Here is a 20,014-nt window from a genome sequence, read left to right as displayed (position 1 = left end):
ACCCACATGGGAAAATAGTTTTCCCCCCCATACATGATTTATGTTTAAAGATCCGATATTTAGAAAAATGTCAGATCATGCACGCTCACAGCGCGTCACTTGCCTTGCGGGCTTGTACATCACGATATCATTGAACATGTTTTGAAAGAATCTTGAAAGTGTCTGGAAAAAGTTGTAATACTTTGGCCAAAATAGGCCAAATACAGGGAAAAGTTTGAGAACAACAAGATGCAGAAGTCATTTGGACTCGGGGCAATGCTTTAACACGCAGGACTTTACAGTCTGCTGATTAAGTGTGTTTTATGTAACAGCCGGCTGTGTGTGTGTGTGTGTGTGCGTGTGCGTGTGCGTGTGCGTGCGTGCAGCCAGCTGATCTTGTGTCAGCACGGAGGGTTGAATCAGGTCTCTATCTATTGAATTCTTTATTAGTCCCCCCATGGGTGTGTGTTGGGTGTGCACGGTTACGCCAGGTTCATCGTTTATATACGGTATAGGAGCTCAGCATGGAGGCAGCTATAATAAAAAAAAAAGTACAGTGCAGGAGTCTTTCCTGAGGATACTGGTACTAATTTGTTTTTGTACTAGAGAGAGGTAACCGAGGTAATTACGAGCGAGAGAGATAAAGTTCTAAAGTGGCAGAGATATTCCACGGTATCTCTGTTGCCTGCTGCTGGTTCTGTTAATGTTCCCTCATAAGCAAGAGTTGATGACATCAATTAATTACCAGCTGCTGCCTTATATATCCCATGGCTGAGAGGTCGGCTAGAGGGGAGAAAAAGGTTTGTGGTTGCCCAGAGACGAAGCAGCCAATCAGGACGATAGGTTGTCAGACCGTGACAGAGAGACACACACACACACACACACACAGTGTCAGAGAGAGGGGAGCATGCTCCCGGAGGCAGTGTGTCAGGGGGACCCACAGGGTCCCTGACTCTACCTGTCCATAATTTATGATGGTCGGTCACACAGGGTTCCTGCGCTGCCATCTGTTCTTGGCTCACACTCTGCCCCCCTGTGGCGCCGCACAGTACTACTTTGATGCGCCGATATCCCCCCCCCCCCCTCTCCCCCACACACATTCGCTACACATTGGAACCAGCACACACTGTTTACCTTTCGTCAGAAGCTTTTACATGGATGCAGCACAAATTGAATCCGAAATGTGTATGGCAGAAGATCCACCAAGGACAGTCGACCCTGGAGTCGGACTTATGGAGGTTTGAAAATCCTCCCTTCGAACTGCTTTGCACTGGGATTATAACATTTGCAATCCCATAGTTGGAACGGTGGGGCGTTGCTATAGGAACCGGACCAATGTTAAAAGGCCTCAACCATCATATAGACGGAGTGTACGTTGGGCTACAGACCTGGGATATGACGCCACCTATATAGCGTCGACGTCCGTACGTACCTGGGGGGGAAGAGTTAATATCGTTCAAGATTTTGCCGTGTATACTGGAAAGCATATAATATCGGTGCGGATGATGATGAATGTTGAATTGATTTCAGCTTCCGAGGCACAGCATTGATTTGCGATGTGTATATATACGACGCAGACGGTGTCACGGCCCTTGCGTCAAACTTAAACTCTTGTGATGGCCTGTCAATAGCCCCCGTGTGCACCGTTTCCGCGGGGTTTAATGCAATCACAGGGCCCCCTCTCTACTGTTAATACCATATGGCTGCGGGTCAGCCTTGATTGGATTTGACACCCGACTGATGGCCATGCATATTCACTCTGGGCTGCTCTTCATGGGCAGGAGGAGGAGAGAGAGTATAGTTACACAGCTGGGCGTCACGCACTATATGGGCCCTACGTGGCTGTGTGTGTGACCGGGTGGCCACGTTCGCTCATTATGTATCTAAATATACAAAGAAATTAAAGGGGAAAAAAAGAAATTAAATATTCTCTGTGTCGCTGCATGAGGGTTATAGGGTTAAGGAAGGCTTCTGTGAGAGCGTGTGTGTTTTTTTGTTTTTTTTTATGATTTATTTTTGGCAGCCACATTCATTTTCAGATACTAGATTTAGAAAAAAAATCCTTCTTTTTCTCCTTTCTTTCCAAATGCATTTTAGGCCAGTTTAAAATGTATTCATTGTTTGCCATATAGCACTGACGAAGGTCTGAGGACCGAAACGTTTGCCTTTTAACCCATTCTGACCTGGCACCCATTTTGGTGTTGGCATCATGTTATGCTTTAGCTATTGAAAAATAGCAGATCTACAAGCTCATATCGCGCCACCGAGTGGCGCGATACGAGCTTGTAGGTCTGCTATTTTTGAAAAATCGACATTTTTAGAATCTGATCTCAGGTCAGAATGGGTTCATCAGACCAGTGTGTGTCCAGTGGAAAACCTCGTATGAATCTGATCTCAGGTCAGAATGGGTTAAGCCTTTTGAGTCTTTTCCTGTCAAAGTTTCCCTTAATTGTTTGCCATGCAGCATTTTTGTCCATATTAGTATGCTGTAATGCAGGGCTTAATTAGTTAACGCATGTTTTGTAATAATAATCAAAGTCTACAAAGTTAACTATACTACTATAGTAACTCAGGTGTTCAGATTATTGTAGAGGAATAAAAAGTACATTTGCCTTTGAGATGTGGAGGGGTATAAAGTAAAAAAAGAAATACCTCAACTTTGTACTTAAATAAGTAAGTACAAGTATACGCTACTTGAATACATGTACTTTTCACAGTACACTGTGTGGGAATGCCAGGGGGCTGTGAGGTGAACTGGACAGATGAAGGTATTGCTTTGGGCGGCTATTGAAACTTGTCTGGTGGAAACCACGTATAAGTGTATGTCCAGAACCCTTCCTTTTTCGTATTACTATTTAAAAAAAATATATATATATATATTAAATAGTGAATCTACAAGTTCCCAATGGCTCGTGGTGCGAGGTGTTGTGAGCTTGTAGATCTGCTGTTTTCAGTCCTTTTACGCGACCCTCTTGTGCGATGAAGAAAACATTGAGATATTGGAGATAGGAGGATTTGTTCCCGGCAGCGACGTTCTATCACTCCATCATGTGTTTTTGTTCATATTCCTGGAGGGCTGTTTTAGAAGAAGCTTTATTCTCCGGCCTGTCTGTAGCCCCTCCCCCCCCCCCCCCCCCCTGGAGTTAAGACCACCCCGCGGGCATGGAGGAGACGAGAGGGAAATCAATAATGTGTGAGAGAGACTCAAAGGCTTTGTTTGGACCCAAGGAAGACGGCGGAGAGGAAAGGGGAAAGTTGGAAACGGAGGCAGATAAGATCCACAGCACCGCAGACTGATTTGAGTTTAAAACGTTCGCTCTGAAAGTATAATATATATTCAGAGATTTGCGCCACATTTTCACGATAAAAAAACATTATTACACATAGAGCGGCACTGAGTGCCGCGCTATGAGCTTGTAGATCTGCTATTTTGTCCTGAATGGGTTAACCACATGAACCCTGTAGTGTCCACATGGGTGGAACATTCGGCGAGCAAATCATAAAAAAGAATCCCATCACTTTAACCTGCTTTAGCTATTGAACAATAGCAGATCTACAAGCTCATAGTGCGCCACCGAGCTTGTAGGTCTGCTATTTATTTTTAATCGAAGAACGACTGACATAGAAACATGGGCTTTTTCAGAAAACTGTCAGGATGTAGAAGACATTTTTAGAATCTGATCTCGGGTCAGAATGGGTTAATATACACCTCTGGAGATTATACGACTGTCGTGACATTTTCAAATTGATAGCATTTCACCGACTCGCAGAGAAAACGTATGCGTTCTAAATGTTAACAGTTTGACTCCATAAAACGCATAACCCGCATTTAATCATTATATTCTAAGCCGACAAACCCCCCCCGTCCACTTGTATTGGCCTCAATTTCCCAGAAGCCCTAGCAGCCCAGCGCATGGGTTCGATTTCCGGTGTCGTCGTCATAGCGTGACGGCCTCGTCACCAGGTCCGCGACAAAGCCGCTGTTTCTTTTTAATTATTAAAATACGGCAAATTAAACACATAAAACATAACGCGGGTTTAGCGTATTAAGCAGAGGCGATCGTTTGATTAAACAATTAGCGGCCGTCAAACTTCACGCCCTCTGTATTTACGCACTTCAGCGGTGTATATGGAGTAACCGATTCCATTGGTTACTTTTTGTGTTCAAATGTTTTTTATTTCAATTCTCCCACATATATTTAAAGCAGTTCTTGAACCGATTCTCATCTGCTTATTCTCTAAGACCTACTCGACAAGCTTTAGTTTATTGTGCCCAGAATCTTCAGAGAGATGGGTATAGGCATGCTTTTAAGTTCAACACACCTGCAGACTGGAACGCCCTGCCCTTGCCTCTAAGATCAATCACTTCCTTAGTTCATCTTACATCTAGCTATTCTTGTTTTCTTGTCTTTTGTGTCTATCCCATTGGCTTCATACTTGTTTCTTTGCATCGAATGACTCATTCTTGCATTAATGTTGTATATATTTTATTTCATTTCATTTTTTTCAATGAAACTCTGGGTTTGCGAGTATATGCTTTTGTGGTGGGTTTGTGATGGGGGAAGAGCCTCTGTTTATGTCATTATTGTTTTGTTTTGCTGTATTGTTATGTTGTACGTTGTGCCCTGAGGACCCCCTTGAAAATGAGTTGCTGCAACTCAAGGGAGTATTCTCTATAGTGAGACTTCAAATAAATAAATGGATGGATGGAAGGCAATGATGTTGTCCCTGGCACAGGAGATGTGTCTCCACTGACTGGGGGAGGGTACGCGGTACGGTGGCCCGTCTGGCTCAATCCCAGTACAACAACTGTTGCGTTGTCTCGTCCAGCAACCCATGGCTGTGGACCACAACTTAACCCATTTTGACCTGAGATCAGATTTAAAAAAAATGTCTTCTACATCCTGACAGTTTTCTGGAAAAAGCTATGTTTCTACGTCAGTCGTTCTTTGATTTTTCTAAAATAGCAGACCTACAAGCTCATAGGTGACGCCAAGGTTAAATGACGCCAATCATCGAGCTACTGTCACGCTAAACAGTATAGCTACAGGCCTGAGCAGTACGTGGCTCAGCGGTCCAGGCACCATGGCTGGGGTAATCCAGTCTGGCAGTGTGCCGTGGGTTCGACTCCCGATCTCGACGGCCTTTATACTTGCATGTCTCCCCCCCCCCCCCCCCCCCCACCCATCTCTCTCTCCCCATTCCCTGTCCACCGCCCTATACCGTCTGTCCCTCCATAATAAAAAAAAATCTATATAAAATAAAGGCGAAAGCCACACAAAAATCTATACAAAATAAATGAATAAACAGTATAGCTCCAAACATGCAGAATAATGGGGACGGGTCATATCGCTGATTACTGATTTCCTGCCTGGCGTGTCTGGGGGGGCAGTGTGCCACACTCAGGTTGTCCCTGCAGCTGCATGCGGCCATGCGGGCGCTGTGCCATGTCAGGGCTGCCCCTGCCTGCCCCATGCATGCCCCTGTTTGGGCACTGTGCCACCCTGTTTGGGCACTGTGCCACCCTGTTTGGGCACTGTGCCACCATCCGTAGTATAGCAGGCGCGCACGATGGGCTTTATTATAGGCCTTTTGTGATTTATTAAGCACGCTTATCAGTCAGGGCCCCAAACACACACACACACACACACACACACACACACACACACACACACACACACACAGCTATACTGTATAAGCACATGGAGACACTTTTTGATGTCTCTCTCACACCCACACGCAATGTTCTGCCCAATTGTGTTCTGTGTGTGTGTGTGTGTGTGTGTGTGTGTGTGTCTCTCTCTCTCTCTCTCTCTCTCTCTCTCTCTCTCTCTCTCTCTCTCTCTCTCAGCTCTCCCCCTCCCCCCTCTTCAATTAACCCATTTAGGCCTGACCTCGAAATAAAAATCTTCTAAATCCTGCAGTTTTCTGAAATGAATATTTTCACGATTTTTCCAAAAATAGCAGATCTACAAGCTTGTAGATCTGCTATTTTTCAATGTTCAAAACACCAAAAGGGGTTCTTCCCGCCCAAAATGGAACCAAAATGGACACCTCGACGTGTCAAACGAGCACTGAGGATTCTGCCTGTGTGTGTGTGTGTGTGTGTGTGTGTGTGTGTTAAGGAGATGTGTAAATGGCAGAGTGGGCCCATATTGGAACCACCGTGGCGTGACTGTCCATTACATGGCTCTTTAGCCCCCACGGAGGAGGAATAACACCTCATCATCCCCCCCCGTTCACCGGTGGGAGCCTCATGGGCACTCTCGTAAAAGTGGTTAGTCGCAATTTAGGACGTGTATACATATTCATGTAAGGGCCGCCATTCATAACAATGCTGTATAATCGCTGCTGCACTCAGCACAGCTGTGTGTTTGTGTGTGCGTGTGCCACTGCCCATGCGTGCGTGTGTGTGTGTGTGTGTGTGTGTGTGGGGGGGTGGCCAAGTATAGCAGAACTTAAATGGATATTGTGTATTAAAGGGCCATTTTCCTGCTCCTCGCAAAGAGAAATTGTAGTTTAGAAACGTTTAAAGACATGTGGTAAAAATGGCATTTATAAAATTACCGTCCTACATTTTACTACAGATGCGTGTGTGCGTGCGTGTTTGAGAGTCCCATCATGTGGGCACCAACGTGGTGCCCTGCACTTCACATTAGCCATTAGCTCGAATGGAATGCTAAACGACGCTGGCTACTTGCCTCATTGAGATGTAGCATTGTGTCTGGAGCAGAGAGAGAGAGAGAGAGAGAGAGAGGGGCACACCTGCCGTGGAGGAGAGGGCGAGATAACAATTTTCACCTCTTTGACGAGGAGGAGGAGGAGGAGGAGGGGGGGGGGGGTGGGACATCTGGCTCCGGCTATACGGTGTTGAAGCACAAGCACGCCCAGGAGTGGGCAATGAGGCAGAGAAGGAGAGGTGGCATTTGTGCACGTGTGTGTGTGTGTGTGTGTGTGTGTGTGTGTGTGTGTGTGTGTGTGTGTGTGTGTGTGTGTGTGCGCGCGCGCCAATACACCTGTTTTCAAGCGCAGAGGTCTCACCTTCAGATGTGTGTTACACACAACACACAACTTTTGCACCGTTGTGTGACATAGTGTAAATCAAGCTTTAGAGACGAGAGTAGGATGAATATTGACTTGAAAAGACCAAGGGGGTGTGTGTGTGTGTGTGTGTGTGTGTGTGTGTGTGTGTAAATCATTTTGTGCGTCAGTGATCAGTCCAAAGTGGCGCCTGCAGTCTGTCCGCGGCGGAGCAGCACATTAACATTGTGGCCTCGCATTATGTTCACACACAGCCATGCGTGCGGTGGTGCATGCACATCGGCGCGGTTGCCATAGGAACGTGCACTTTATTCCCCCATAATCATCCTTAAGGGATGATAAAAAAAACGACTATAGGCTCTGAAATGGGGGTCATCTGTAAATCAACATAAGGTTCATTTACAGATGGCCCCCCTCGGTGCGCCGAAGGCACTCTGTTGGTTTTGGTTTGTCCTTGTTTTTGTTGTTGTCGACACCAGGCCCAATAAGGCTGTGTGTGTGTGTGTGTGTGTGTGTGTGTCCGTCCGTCCGTCTGTTACCAGCTAATCTCCGGCACCATTAACCCGGTCGATTACACACACACTCCCTGGATGCGAACGATGAACCTCTGCCCCAAATTCTCCAGAACGGCCTGTTATAGCGCCACCAGGTGGCCGACTTTAGAAAAAAACATTTTTTTTATGTTACTCCTCCTACAGATTCTTTCCAAAAATCCCGCCAACAGGTGAATTTTTGCAAAACACATTTTTTTTTGAACAAAATGCCTCAAATCATTCAATTGCCATCCAAGGCGTGAGAAGAAATATCACCCGTTTCACATTGGCCTATTATAGCGCCACCAGGAGGCCACAACCTGACCTGATCTGGTCTGGTGGAGACGTGTGCCCTCCGAGGGGCACTTTTTCTAGTTGTTGTTGTCGTTGTTGTTGACTGTTTATTTTCTCTCTTGTTTTTCTCCAGGTGATCTCGGCTCTGTCTAGGATCTCCCACCATAGCATTGCACAGATCAAAGGCATCAGGTATGTTGCTTTCTTTCTCACTATTTCCTCACTTGAGGGTTTGACATACAGCGTATGTTCATTGCGTGCGGTGTGGTGTCGCGCGTCGAAGGTAGCCGATTTACGAGATGCGTTACCGTGCGGTATAAGGGTCTTGCAGCATGTTCACGTGCACGCTTGTTTACAGAGGAGATAACGGAGATGATATTTCCATTTTTTTTAATGCCTTTATTGATAGTCCACAGTGAAGAGAGACGGGAAACAAAGAGACATGTAGCGAAGGTCCGTCGGACTCGAGAGTCCAACACAGAACTAGAAGTTGCTGTCATGCATCAGAGCTATAAAATGGTGTAAAAAAACAAACATATTTAGCCCCATGTTCGAATGCCCCCGCCCCCTGTCAAAAATTTGCAAAAATAAATCGCTAAAACAAAAGAAAGCAGCAAATGAAACAAAATGTACGCTCATATTTTACTTTCGCTAGAATAACGACCTAAAACAAACTTGTCCTTTAACCGTAAAGAAGAATTCCACACTAGAAGGCTTTCTTACCTTTATTTGTATTTGTTACATAGTTGTGCCGCCTGCCGTCTGTATATGGCTGTGATGAATGGGACAGCTTCGGGATTCTGGAAAGAATGTTTCAATTCAAGTGGTAAAGTTCACGTGGGCATGTCCGTCCATCTTTCTGATTAGGCTACTGTTGTTTGTCTTGGTATTCCTTTCATGCGACTTCCCTCACCTCCACTAAGTGAGACTAAGTGCATGTGGATGGAGCTGTTGTGTTTACTCCATCTATCTTGCCTCTCTTTTGAAAGTGCCTGTGGTCATTTTAGGTCTTGTTTTGACTGTTCAAAGAATCAAAACCCACGCATTGTGAGCTTGTAGATCGGCTCTTTTCAAATGGCCGAAATGAAGTGGTTAATGTATGTTTTCTAATCCAAATTAAAATCTCCAAAGTAACTATTAACTGAAGTTTTCAAATAATTGTACTGGAGTAAAATTAAAAAATTTGGCTCCGAGATGTAGTGGAGTATTTACATGTACTGTAAATTGGAAATACTCAAGTAAAGTACAAATACCTTAAATTTGTACTTAAGTACAGTACTTAAGTAAAAGTACTTAATTACTTTCCACCACTGCCACTCCGACTAATGACACGGCACCACATCACACTTGGTGGGTGGGACCTTCGGTAACGGTTACGGTCGACCCTTTTTAACAAACATAATTCATGTCGGTGATTATATAAAAGGTATTAACATATCAATTTATCATTGTTAAGTTCACTCTGTATATCCACGGGCATAATAGCATGATGATGCCATTACAAAACATGGGCTACATGGAAGAAAATTAACTACTAGAAGGTGCTAAATTAACTTAATTAAGCAGTCTATACCAGGGGTGGGCAACTGGCAGCCCGGGGGCCACATGCAGCCCCCAGCTTCAATAATGCGGCCCGCAGGTTAATATCAGAATACTGATATAGTATTGAGTTCAGCTGTTGCAATTCCAAACATGCAAACATGACCTGCTTTAATTATACTTAATGGCTAGTATTAAATGACTAGTACTTAACGATTAGTATTATTGTATTGTCTTTTTGTGTACAATTTGCATTTAGTTCATAAACGCTCAACGGTCTGTCTGTCTGCATCCATCAGTCTTCGACTCTTCACTCTGTAATAATTTGTGTAGTACAGGCATGACCGCTAATGTCTGCGTCAGAACAGTGCATTGTCTGCCACGGCAGCCATATTCCTCTGATAAATGGCAAATGCTGAGAAAATCCTTCAAATCGCTTTATCGGGGCATGGCTGGGGAAAGTTTTTTTTGGTGTGATTTCCCCTTAATTTCCTCAATCGGCTTGGACTCGGAGCACAGTGGCTCGCTCGCTGTGTGTGTAAAAAAAACAAGCCGTTTTACCCAGTGGAGTAATGAGTTGATGGAGCACACCCATTAGGCCGCATGCTAAGAGAGGGTGAGATGAGAGAGTGAAAAATAATGAGTAATAGAGAGAGAAAGAGAGAGATGGAGAGAGGGAGACCTAATACACACAACCTGCTGAAGGGCGATTCATTCACTGCTTGTCGTGTCCACACTGACCAATGTGCTAATCACTGTGCATTCCAGGGTTATTCATCAATTGGATCCCTGTTTCTGTGTTAATGTTAATCACTTTTACATAACTATAATCATGTCCAGTTGCTCTCTACCTTGCCTGTGTAATCCTACAGCACTCATTAAGAGGGAATTACTTCCTTGGAAAGGGGGAGATATTGGTGTCATAAAGCTGGAAGGGCCGCTACATTTGCCGGGTTATTGTTTGTTTGATTGATTGATTGATTGATTGATTGAATACAGCCAGTACTTACTTACTTACGCCTATCGCCCAACTTTCGACTGAACAGCAGATAGCACTTTATTCTTGCCTCTTTGCACATTATTGCCCACTAATGCACTTTTGCTGACTTTGCCTCTATTTAATTTCATGAATTCTCTGTCTCTAGTGCCCTGTTCTTAGATCTTAGTCCTGTTTTGAATGTTGTTTGTTGAGTTCAAGTCCGTTGCTCTCCCCATGTCCCCCATATATGGGGACAAGGTTGGCGGAGGGTGTGTAGAGCCCACGATCACAGGGGTGAAAAATGGGTTACAAAATCGTGGGATAAACGATATTTAAAAAAAAAGAAGACTCCAAAAGGCGTTCCCGCCCAAAATGGGTTAAAATTAGACAGAGACAAATGCGTCATATTATTTGCTACACAACAAATACATGTCCTTATCTGTTAATTAACTAATTAATTAAATTAGTTAATTAACGGATAATTGCATTTGTTTGTTTGTCTGTGCACTTGGAGTGCTTCTGTTTGATTAAATTACACACAATGCAATTAGCAATTAGTGCGTTTGCTTTGCATATCTGTCTACATTTAATATGTTGTGACATTTTTTTTGTTTTTTAACGTCCTGCTTTCACTCTGATTTGTCATCCCGGCACCATTGACGGTGTCCTCCGAGAATTAAATAAAGGTTAAATCAATTACTGAATATAATGTGATTATATCAGACGGCACATAGAATGTCTGAAACACTCCTCTAGATCGCCCCTCCATTATGCTGCCAGCCTTTTATTATTATTATACCAGGGGGTCCTTGTGGGAGCTCCAGGGGGTATACCCAGCTAAACGACAGTTTGGAACCAAATGGACCCTTATGGGTCTGTAACGGGTCCATTTGGTTCCATTTGTACACTTTCATTGTTACATTAACATTGATTTTACAATATAAATGTGAGGTCCCAGAGATTATAAATGACATTAAATGGCGGACCGTACTAGACCGAATGCAGGTGAAACTGGGGAGTCCTTGAAATGAAACGTGTTGAGAATCACAGCCGTAAACGTCTTCTCCTAGGGGGGTCCCTGGCATATCTCTTACGGGGGTCCACGGGCTCATTGGTGTCCATTTGGGGGGTCCTTGACATGAAAGGGTTTGGGAACCACTGATTTAAGCTACATGCAATAAAATGCTAATGCATTATATATGCTATCCGCCTGTTACTGCAGTCAGTCAGCCTCATGTCATGAATTACTGTCCGTCTCTTATATGTGATATAACGCATTGTGAGCTTAAAGATCTGCTAATTTTGCAACACTGGCATGCAACTATGCCGCGATGTATACATCAGGCCTAGCTCTCTGACATAATGAAAGGTCTGCTTCAGGGCAACAGAATCAAAACCAGAAGCCCTTTGTTGCCGTGACATGATGTAAACATGCTAGGGATTTACACGGTACAATGAATAGTGAATAAATATAATAAAGTGCAGAGAGTTCAAGTGTTCAGGTCAGTCCATATTCACTCTGAGTGGGGGGTGGGGGGAGGATAGGCAGCAAGCATAGCCGGATAGCCGTGGGGGAAAAAAAGCTGTTTGAATGTCGGGCCTTCGTAGTTCTTTAGGGAACGCAACCTCCTGCCCATGAGGGAAGCGGGGCAAAAAGACAGGAGGATAAGACCCAAATGCATGGCTGGGTCGTTGGCCGTCGGGCAGAAGCCTTCTTCCATCTCCATGTTTCAACTTTTTTGTGTGTGTGTGTGTGTGTGTGTGTGTGACTAGCGGAGTACATAAAGTGCCATGGTGCAATCCTTTAAAAGGTTACCCAGTTAGTAAAGTGCTTTTGTGCATTTCAAAAGTGCAGTTACATCATGTCCAGTCCCGTCCAATTCCGTCCAGGGCCAATCTTGCAAACCGATGGGCGGTGACGTCACCCCACCTGTGTGTGTGTGTGTGTGTGTGTGTGTGTGTGTGTGTGTGTGTGTGTGTGTGTGTGTGTGTGTGTGTGTGTGTGTGTGTGTGTGTGTGTGTGTGTGTGTGTGTGTGTGTGTGTGTGTGTGTGTACTCTAGTGCTTATGTTAACTCTTGTGAGCTAATCAGTCGGGTAATAACTAGTGACACAGTTTGAGTCAACATGTACAAACGTTAATAATAATCGTCACATACTGTACTAGAGCATGTCTTAATGTCAGAGCTGAAATCGACATGTAAATATGAAATAAATGCACATGTAGCTACAGTAGGTGTAATGTTAGAGTCCAGAGAAGTGAACCTCTCAAGCCTGTTTTCTCAACTCGCTGTTTTCTTTAAGACATTACTCTATGTGAGCCATATCTCCAAAACTGGTGGGTCAAAATGAACAACCGATATGTCAATTTGAAGCTAGGATTCCTTGCTTTCATATGACGTGAAACTAAAAAACTAAAATGGAAAAAAGATTCCAATGGCAGTCCCTCAGTCAAATCTGGTCACAGCCCTATACTTGATTATACTACAGATCCGCAAGTTTGTGCTACTTTTGAATTTTAATCCTGAAAAGTAAGAGTTTTGGACTGTGAGGTTTCCAGTTCCACCCCACAGAGACGAGGCACTGCTTAATGACCGTTACATTTATAGATTGTGCTTTAATAAATATATATATACTTTTTGAATTAACGCAATTAGACCGGAGGCCGCTTAAAAAATAAAAAAAGGCTTCTAATTAAATCCTGACAGTTTTCTGAAAAACCTGTTTCTATGTCAGCGGTGCTCAACCTTTTTCATGTCAAGGACCCCCAGATTTATCTGTATTTGGCCGCGGACCCCCATCTGAAAATATGTTGTTCCAGGGACCCCGCCAGAAGCAACGTTCGCTCTGGAAGAATATATATTCAAAGATTTGCGCCACATTTTCAAAAAAAATCAAAAAGTTGCAGATCTACAAGCTCGTAGTGCGGCACCGCGCTATGAGCTTGTAGATCTGCTGTGTTTCAATATAGCTAAAGTATAACATAATGCTTTGAAACACCAAAGGGGCGTTCCCGTCCTGAATGGTTTAAAGATTAATTTCATCCGAAAACCCGAGTTTGTGACTGGAGGCTGTATACAGGCAGGGAAAACCCACCGTCGTTCAGTTCCATCCGCGCTCCGAAGTGGACTGAGAGTTCCTCCCTGCGTTTGATCTGTGGGTAATTGTTCCTCAGACGTGCACATTGACTTCCCGCTGAATCCAATTGATCCTCTCTTTGATGGCGGGGCTCACTGCAATTGTCCCACGATCAGTCAAACCTGCAGCACGCACGCGCGTCTGAGTCACTGCAGTGTCAGCGGACATCCATAATGCACACTATGAAATGCACGCACGCTCATCAGAGACCCATTTGTTATTACTTGCGCAACCAGAGCGCACACGCACTAGTAATCGTCGTATGTCGGTGTGCGTGTATGTCAGTGTTGTCTGTTGTCGGCCTATATTGTGTGCTCATTGTGTGTACTCGTTAATACACATACTGTACGCCTCCTCTTACATTTCTTACATGTCATACAGTATAATTCACCAGTTGCATGCGTTGATTACTAATTAGGCACAACTTCATCACATTACAACGCTTGGATATTATGAGATTACAATCAGATTTAGATGGCCACATGAGAGTGAATTTTCCCCATTCTTTCCATGCGTGCTTTCAGATACGCGAAATACACGGAGATGCTTCCGACGTGGCAATTAAAATGGAAGGAAATGTTGTCCCTATGCTGTGCATATTAAAAAATAAACCCTGATCTACGAGCTCAATAAGATAATAAGATAAGATAAGATCTTCATTGTCACTGTATGAGACATATGTACACTGCAATTCCGGTTATTGCAACCATAACAGTATCAACAGAGAGAACACACGGGACACAAAGGAAAAAAAACACTGATGGGGCTAAAACTTCATGGCATAAAACTTGTTATTTCGTCATAGTCCAGTCCAGTCATCTCAATCCATTAATAAGAATTATTAATAACGTACCGTTAAACATAGTAAAATACACCAATGAAATGATAAGTAGATAAAATAAGGGGGACCACACAATCACAAGATGAAATGGATGGAAGGGAGCCCGAAGTCCATGTGCAAATTAATCATCAGGGGGGGGGATATATTATATACTATATACTGTCTATAATACACTGTAGTGCTACACGGCGGGCACTGTATTAGCGGCCCCCACTGCTTCTAGTAGTTACGCCTTAGTTTCACCTACTGTGTGTGCAAATGTAAAGTGACAAAATATACCCCAAAGGGGCTTAAGTGGTTAAATCGGTGAATAAGTGAAGTCCACATGTTTTGCACTTTGCAATAGCTCAATCGCTCACGGGGGGGGGGGGGCGCGCGCACACACACACACACACACACACACACACACACACACACACGTTGTATACCGTTACCGTACATCCTCCCTACTGTATAAGATCAGCATTCGAAGCACTTTTTTTTTTAAATAACATGAACAAATGAGAGGAGTGCATGCAGGGGATGCAGCAATTGTGCAGTGTGTGTGTGTGTGTGTGTGTGTGTGTGTGTGTGTGTGTGTGCATGCGGTGGTGCTGCCCTGGCTGGCTTCAGCCTCACCGCTCCATCGATCTGTATACACGGCGACAAAGATGTGCTGAGGAGCTTCGGGACCACGGAAACGACTTTACTGCCCCGCGCGCCGTTTGAGCTATACACGTTGCACTCACTAACAACGGCCGCATCGTTGTTTCCTCCTGTTTGCCAATAACCCATTCTGGGCGCGAACCCCTTTTTGGTGTTAGCACTACGTTATGCTTTAGCTATTGAAAAATAGCAGATCTACAAGCTCATAGCGCGCCACCGAGTGGCGCGCTACGAGCTTGTATAGGTCTGCTATTTTTGAAAAATCGAAGAACCACTGACATAGAAACATGGCTTTTTCAGAAAACCGTCAGGACGCAGAAGACATTTTTTTGAATCTGATCTCAGGTCAGAATGGGATAAGCCACTCAATGGTTCCGGGGGCCACGGCGTGGCCTGTAGTGTCCAGCACGTCGATTCCCTTTACAACAGCCGCGGGCCGGCGCCGTGGGGCAATGAAAAAGCACTTTGACTCCATCACGCTTTAGATGGAAGCGCGTATCGACAGCGCGGCAGTAAACAAGAAAAGGGTGGGGCATTAAGAAGATAAATAAAAGAACGGAGCTTAACCCGTTTTGGGCGGAAAGCCTTTTTTTGGTGTTTTTAAGCATTATGTTATGCTTTGGCTGTTTAAAAATAGCAGATATACAAGACCGTAGTGCGGCACCGAGTGCCGTGCTACGGTCTTGTAGCTCTGCTATTTGTTAAAAATGGTGAAAATGTAGTGCAAATCTTTGAATATATATATATATACTTTCAGAGTGAACATTTCAAATCTCAAATCTTTGCTTCTGGGCCCCGGAACAACATATTTTCAGATAGGGGGGTTGGCGGCCAAATATGTATATTTCAAGGGGTCCTTGACATGAAAATGTGTTGAGAACGACTGACATAGAAACGTGCGTTTTTCAGAAAGCTGTCAGGATTTAGAAGGAATTTGTAGAATCGTCCCCCAAGTCCCGAATGGGTTAATGGTGTTGGAGCCAGCGTAAAAAAGAAATGAACGGCTGGTCTGGGGCAATCTGCACTTTGAAATCCTCCAGTGTTAATTTAAAGGAGCTAAATCCACCCGCTTGGAATGTTATATATCAACCTGTATGATTACCAGTAGGTTACTTAATACTTCATCAAGACCATGCAATGGAGCCAGCAGGCGCCTACTGGAGCCTACTGGCTGTGATTAGGAAACACAGAAGTGGAATTATGGGGCGTGTCATCGACAACACAAAATAACTCATTTACATTGCACATATATATATATCTTCACATTAGAACAATTAATGTTCCACATTAGGATTTAGGTCGAAAATTGCTGGGGTTTCCTTTTGACTGTGAGAGTGTACACAGTACAACTGTGGCATTCCTGTGTTGTAACATAAAAACATACCCCCCACCGGTTTAACGAAAACTGAAGACCGCTGAACCAGCCAGAAATGCAGTCGATCGTTGAAACATCCCCCCCCCCCCCCCCCCCCCCCCCACGGCCTGCCTCAGCAGCACAACCGTTTAAAGTGCAAGTTTAACATCTTTACATATCCTTTATATATTTAAAAAAAGAATCTGCCAGCCTTTGCAAATCCCTCGCCATCTACTGCACGACAATGACAAATCTTGGTTTACCAAAGCGCTCGGGTGAATTAGTATAGTAGCGTGTGTGTGTGTGTGTGTGTGTGTGTGTGTGTGTGTGTGTGTGTGTGTGTGTGTGTGTGTGTGTGCAATGAATGAGCTGGCTTGCAGCAAAGGCTGGGGGGGGAAATAAGCCATTAGCCAAAAAGGAAAGCTCAGCAAACCCTTCTAGTATTTAGTTATTATGAGCCTAAATTAAATGTATTTCAGCGAGGTTGCATCGGTAGAAATAAAATCGTCTTGAGTTACCCGAGGCTAGATCAGTAGGAACACATTCAGGAATACTGTTACACAATTCAATTCAATTCAAAGGGCTTTATTGGCATGAGAAAACATACGTTTACATTGCCAAAGCAGAAAGTACAATACAACAATACAGCAATACAATCAAAACAAAAATGATGTACTTTGAAGGTCAGAATCTTCACTAGATCAACTTCTATATGTACCAAGATCACTCGATGCAGGTATAGTGCAGGAATATACACAATGTTTAGTCTTTAGGGTGGTTGTGTTCCATTTGGTATCCTTCTATCACAGCAACTCACAAATCGTGCTGCTGTGTTTGCACACTCTGCACCTAACCACTTGAGCCCTATGAAATTTGTAGTATGGCAAAGATTGAGAGAATGTGTGTGTGTGTGTGTGTGTGTGTGTGTGTGTGTGTGTGTGTGTGTGTGTGTGTGTGTGTGTGTGTGTGTGTGTGTGTGTGTGTGTGTGTGTGTGTGTGTGTGTGTGTGTGTGTGTGTGTGTGTGTGTGTGTGTGTGTGTGTGTGTGTGTGTGTGTGTGTGTGTGTGTGTGTGTGTGTGTGTGTGTGTGTGTGTGTGCGCGCGCGCTGAACTGACCTTTGGCCATTCTTGCTGAGCATTCATTAACCTGATGGCTGACACGCTCCTTAAGAGTTGCGACTGCTTTAATTACTATAAGGGTAATTACTGATGACAGACAGACACACACACACACACACACCTTCGATGTTAATTTATTTCAGGGAGTGTATGAATGTATGAAACCATTTAAAAGTACCAATACTGCAATTTAGAACTACTTCGTTACAAGTAAAAGTACGGAATTGAAAATGTACTTGAGTAAAAGTACAAAAGTATCAGCATCAAAATGTACTAAAAGTTAAAGTATTCATATTGCAGAATGCCCCATTTCACAAGTTCAAAATGTGTAGAAAATCTGTTGAAAAGAGCCGATCTACAAGCTCTCAATGCGTCGCATTCATAATGAGTGTGGACTTGGACCGTTATTCGTCTCAACTGCTCAACTGACGAGAGGCCGCTTTTTTTGTTTTTAATCCCTTCAGCAGCTTTTGCTCTGTGCTGCTATATGTGGTACTTTGATGAGCTCATGAGAGAAAAACATATTATTTTAGTGGGGAAAATAGCTGTCGTAAAGAAGCTAATTGATTAGTCACCCATTTTCACATCCCCCCAGGAGTTTCTCCTTTGCTGACGTGACACTGTGTGCGCCGAACCGTGGAACTGTATCGGGCTGAATCATTCATATTATGTCATAACATGCTGATGTGAAGAACCATATGGTACAGTAACTTGCTTGCTTGCGGGAATTGTCACAATCAAAATGCTCCAAATGACAAAGTATCCACACACTAGTAGAGGATGTTATCATTGTCATGGCAAAACACAAAACCTTGTTAATCTAATGTTAATTTTAATTTCCCCTGCCCTACATCAATGTCGGAATGAATATTTTTTTATAGCCAGGTTACATTTGCATAATTATGCACAAACAATTTTGTCTCTTATGCTGATGCACTACGCAACAGTATTAATTAGTATGCACTAATATTTTAGAAGAAAATCTCAACTATCCCTTAATTAAACAGAAGGATTACATGGCCTTTTATGCAGACTAAAGTATAGAGGTCGCAACGACAGAATTCACTAACACACGAGCTGTTGTAAACTAATTTGTATCCACTCTCTGTGTGGATTCAAAGTTGCATATTGTCTCTGTCGGGTGGAAACCTCATAATGTACAGTATGTTCCAGGGCTGGTCTCAGACAAAAATTCGGCCCGGTCATTTTCGCGCGAATTTGGCCCAGACCGGGCCCACCACAACCACAACCAGCGCGCAGATAGCAGAAACTATACCGCCCGCTCCGTCGAGGCACACGCAAACAAACAACCACCACTTTTACAGAACAACATAAATGATACAAAGCAACAACCCTTTGTTGCTCTCACAAGAATGCTGGCAAAACGATTCAAGATAGAAAAGGGTTTATTTGTCACTCAATTTGCCTGCCTGTTTATTTTTTTTTACTTGAGCGGCCCCCTACGGTCGCGGCCCACCGGTAATATGACGGTATACGTGCTGTGGCCAGTCCACCCCTATGTCCAAAACTGTTACCTTTGAATGACTGTATTTTGGTGTGTCAACAGCTCTGGTCCCATAGCGTTAAAGGAGTTCTCCTTAACACGCGTTAAGGAGAACTCCTTTAACGCTATGGGAAATAAAGGCGGTTTTAAGATGTTTGAAAGCCTGTGTCCTTATCATCATTGAAGTCCTGGTTTCTATACAGTCTCCCCTTGGCCAGCCCGAGATGGAGGGAAAGGAACTGGTTTGAATAACGTGTTCCTTCCACGCGCTACGTCCAACCGGGGAAACTCCCTCCTGTCGGGTGGAAAGATCAAGCGGTCCTGGTCGCCTCATGCTTAGAAGGAAGCATGAGGTCAGTCCGTTGCTCTCCCCAGGTTGGCAGAGGGAGTGTAGAGCCCACGATCACATTAGACAATTGACACTGGGTGGAAAAATGGGTCACAAAATCATGGGATAAAAATCAAAAAAGACGTTGAAAGTCTACTTTCCTAAATGGGAACACTCTAAGCCCCCCCCCCCCCCCCCCCCCCCCTACCTCACGTACAAAATACACTTTTTGTCCAGAACAGAAAGTATGTCTTAGTCGCTCGTCTGCACGCTCTACAGATCTCGTCAATAGAAATATCCCATTTGAGTGTAGCGGAGCGAAAACAGGAGGGCGCCTAGTGCAAAGCCCTGGGGGGGGCGGTCTCGAAACCGGTCAAGGAGTTGAAAATGGCGAGATTCAAGCGTATATCCGTGCGTTTTCCAGGAAAGTACCATGGCAACATTTCTTCTCCGGCGGGTTTACGTGTGATGTGTTTTGACACCGCTGTGGCACAGGAGGGATTTGGACTCCCCGTCTCACGAAACACTCCCTGCCGTTGTGTTACTGATGCGATGGAGCAGCCAGTGAGATGACTGATATATATATAGGACATGAAGTTCTGGGACGCTGTCGTACTGATACTAAACGTTTTTCAGTTATAGTCATATTAATAGTCGAATCTGAGAAATAGACGTTTTGAGGACTCAGTCCTTTGGTTGTTTTATGATTTGGGGAGTTAGGCT

At 44.1% G+C, this 20,014-nt stretch overlaps 1 protein-coding gene across 3 annotated transcripts in view; it reads left to right on the top strand.

Annotated features, from left to right (window-relative positions):
* Nucleotides 1-20,014, top strand: part of vav2 (vav 2 guanine nucleotide exchange factor) — a 271,051-nt gene that overhangs the window by 180,384 nt on the left and 70,653 nt on the right. For all 3 annotated transcript variants that reach the window (XM_080756557.1, XM_080756556.1, XM_080756555.1), the window contains exon 3: nucleotides 7,981-8,039. In XM_080756557.1, the coding sequence (XP_080612683.1) occupies nucleotides 7,981-8,039 (59 nt within the window). The remainder of the gene's footprint in view (nucleotides 1-7,980; nucleotides 8,040-20,014) is intronic.

The sequence above is a fragment of the Protomyctophum bolini genome (genome assembly GCF_963924005.1).
Source record: "Protomyctophum bolini genome assembly, chromosome: 22".
In the NCBI taxonomy this organism is placed as follows: Eukaryota; Metazoa; Chordata; class Actinopteri; order Myctophiformes; family Myctophidae; genus Protomyctophum; species Protomyctophum bolini.
This window is presented reverse-complemented; position numbering and strand designations above follow the sequence as displayed.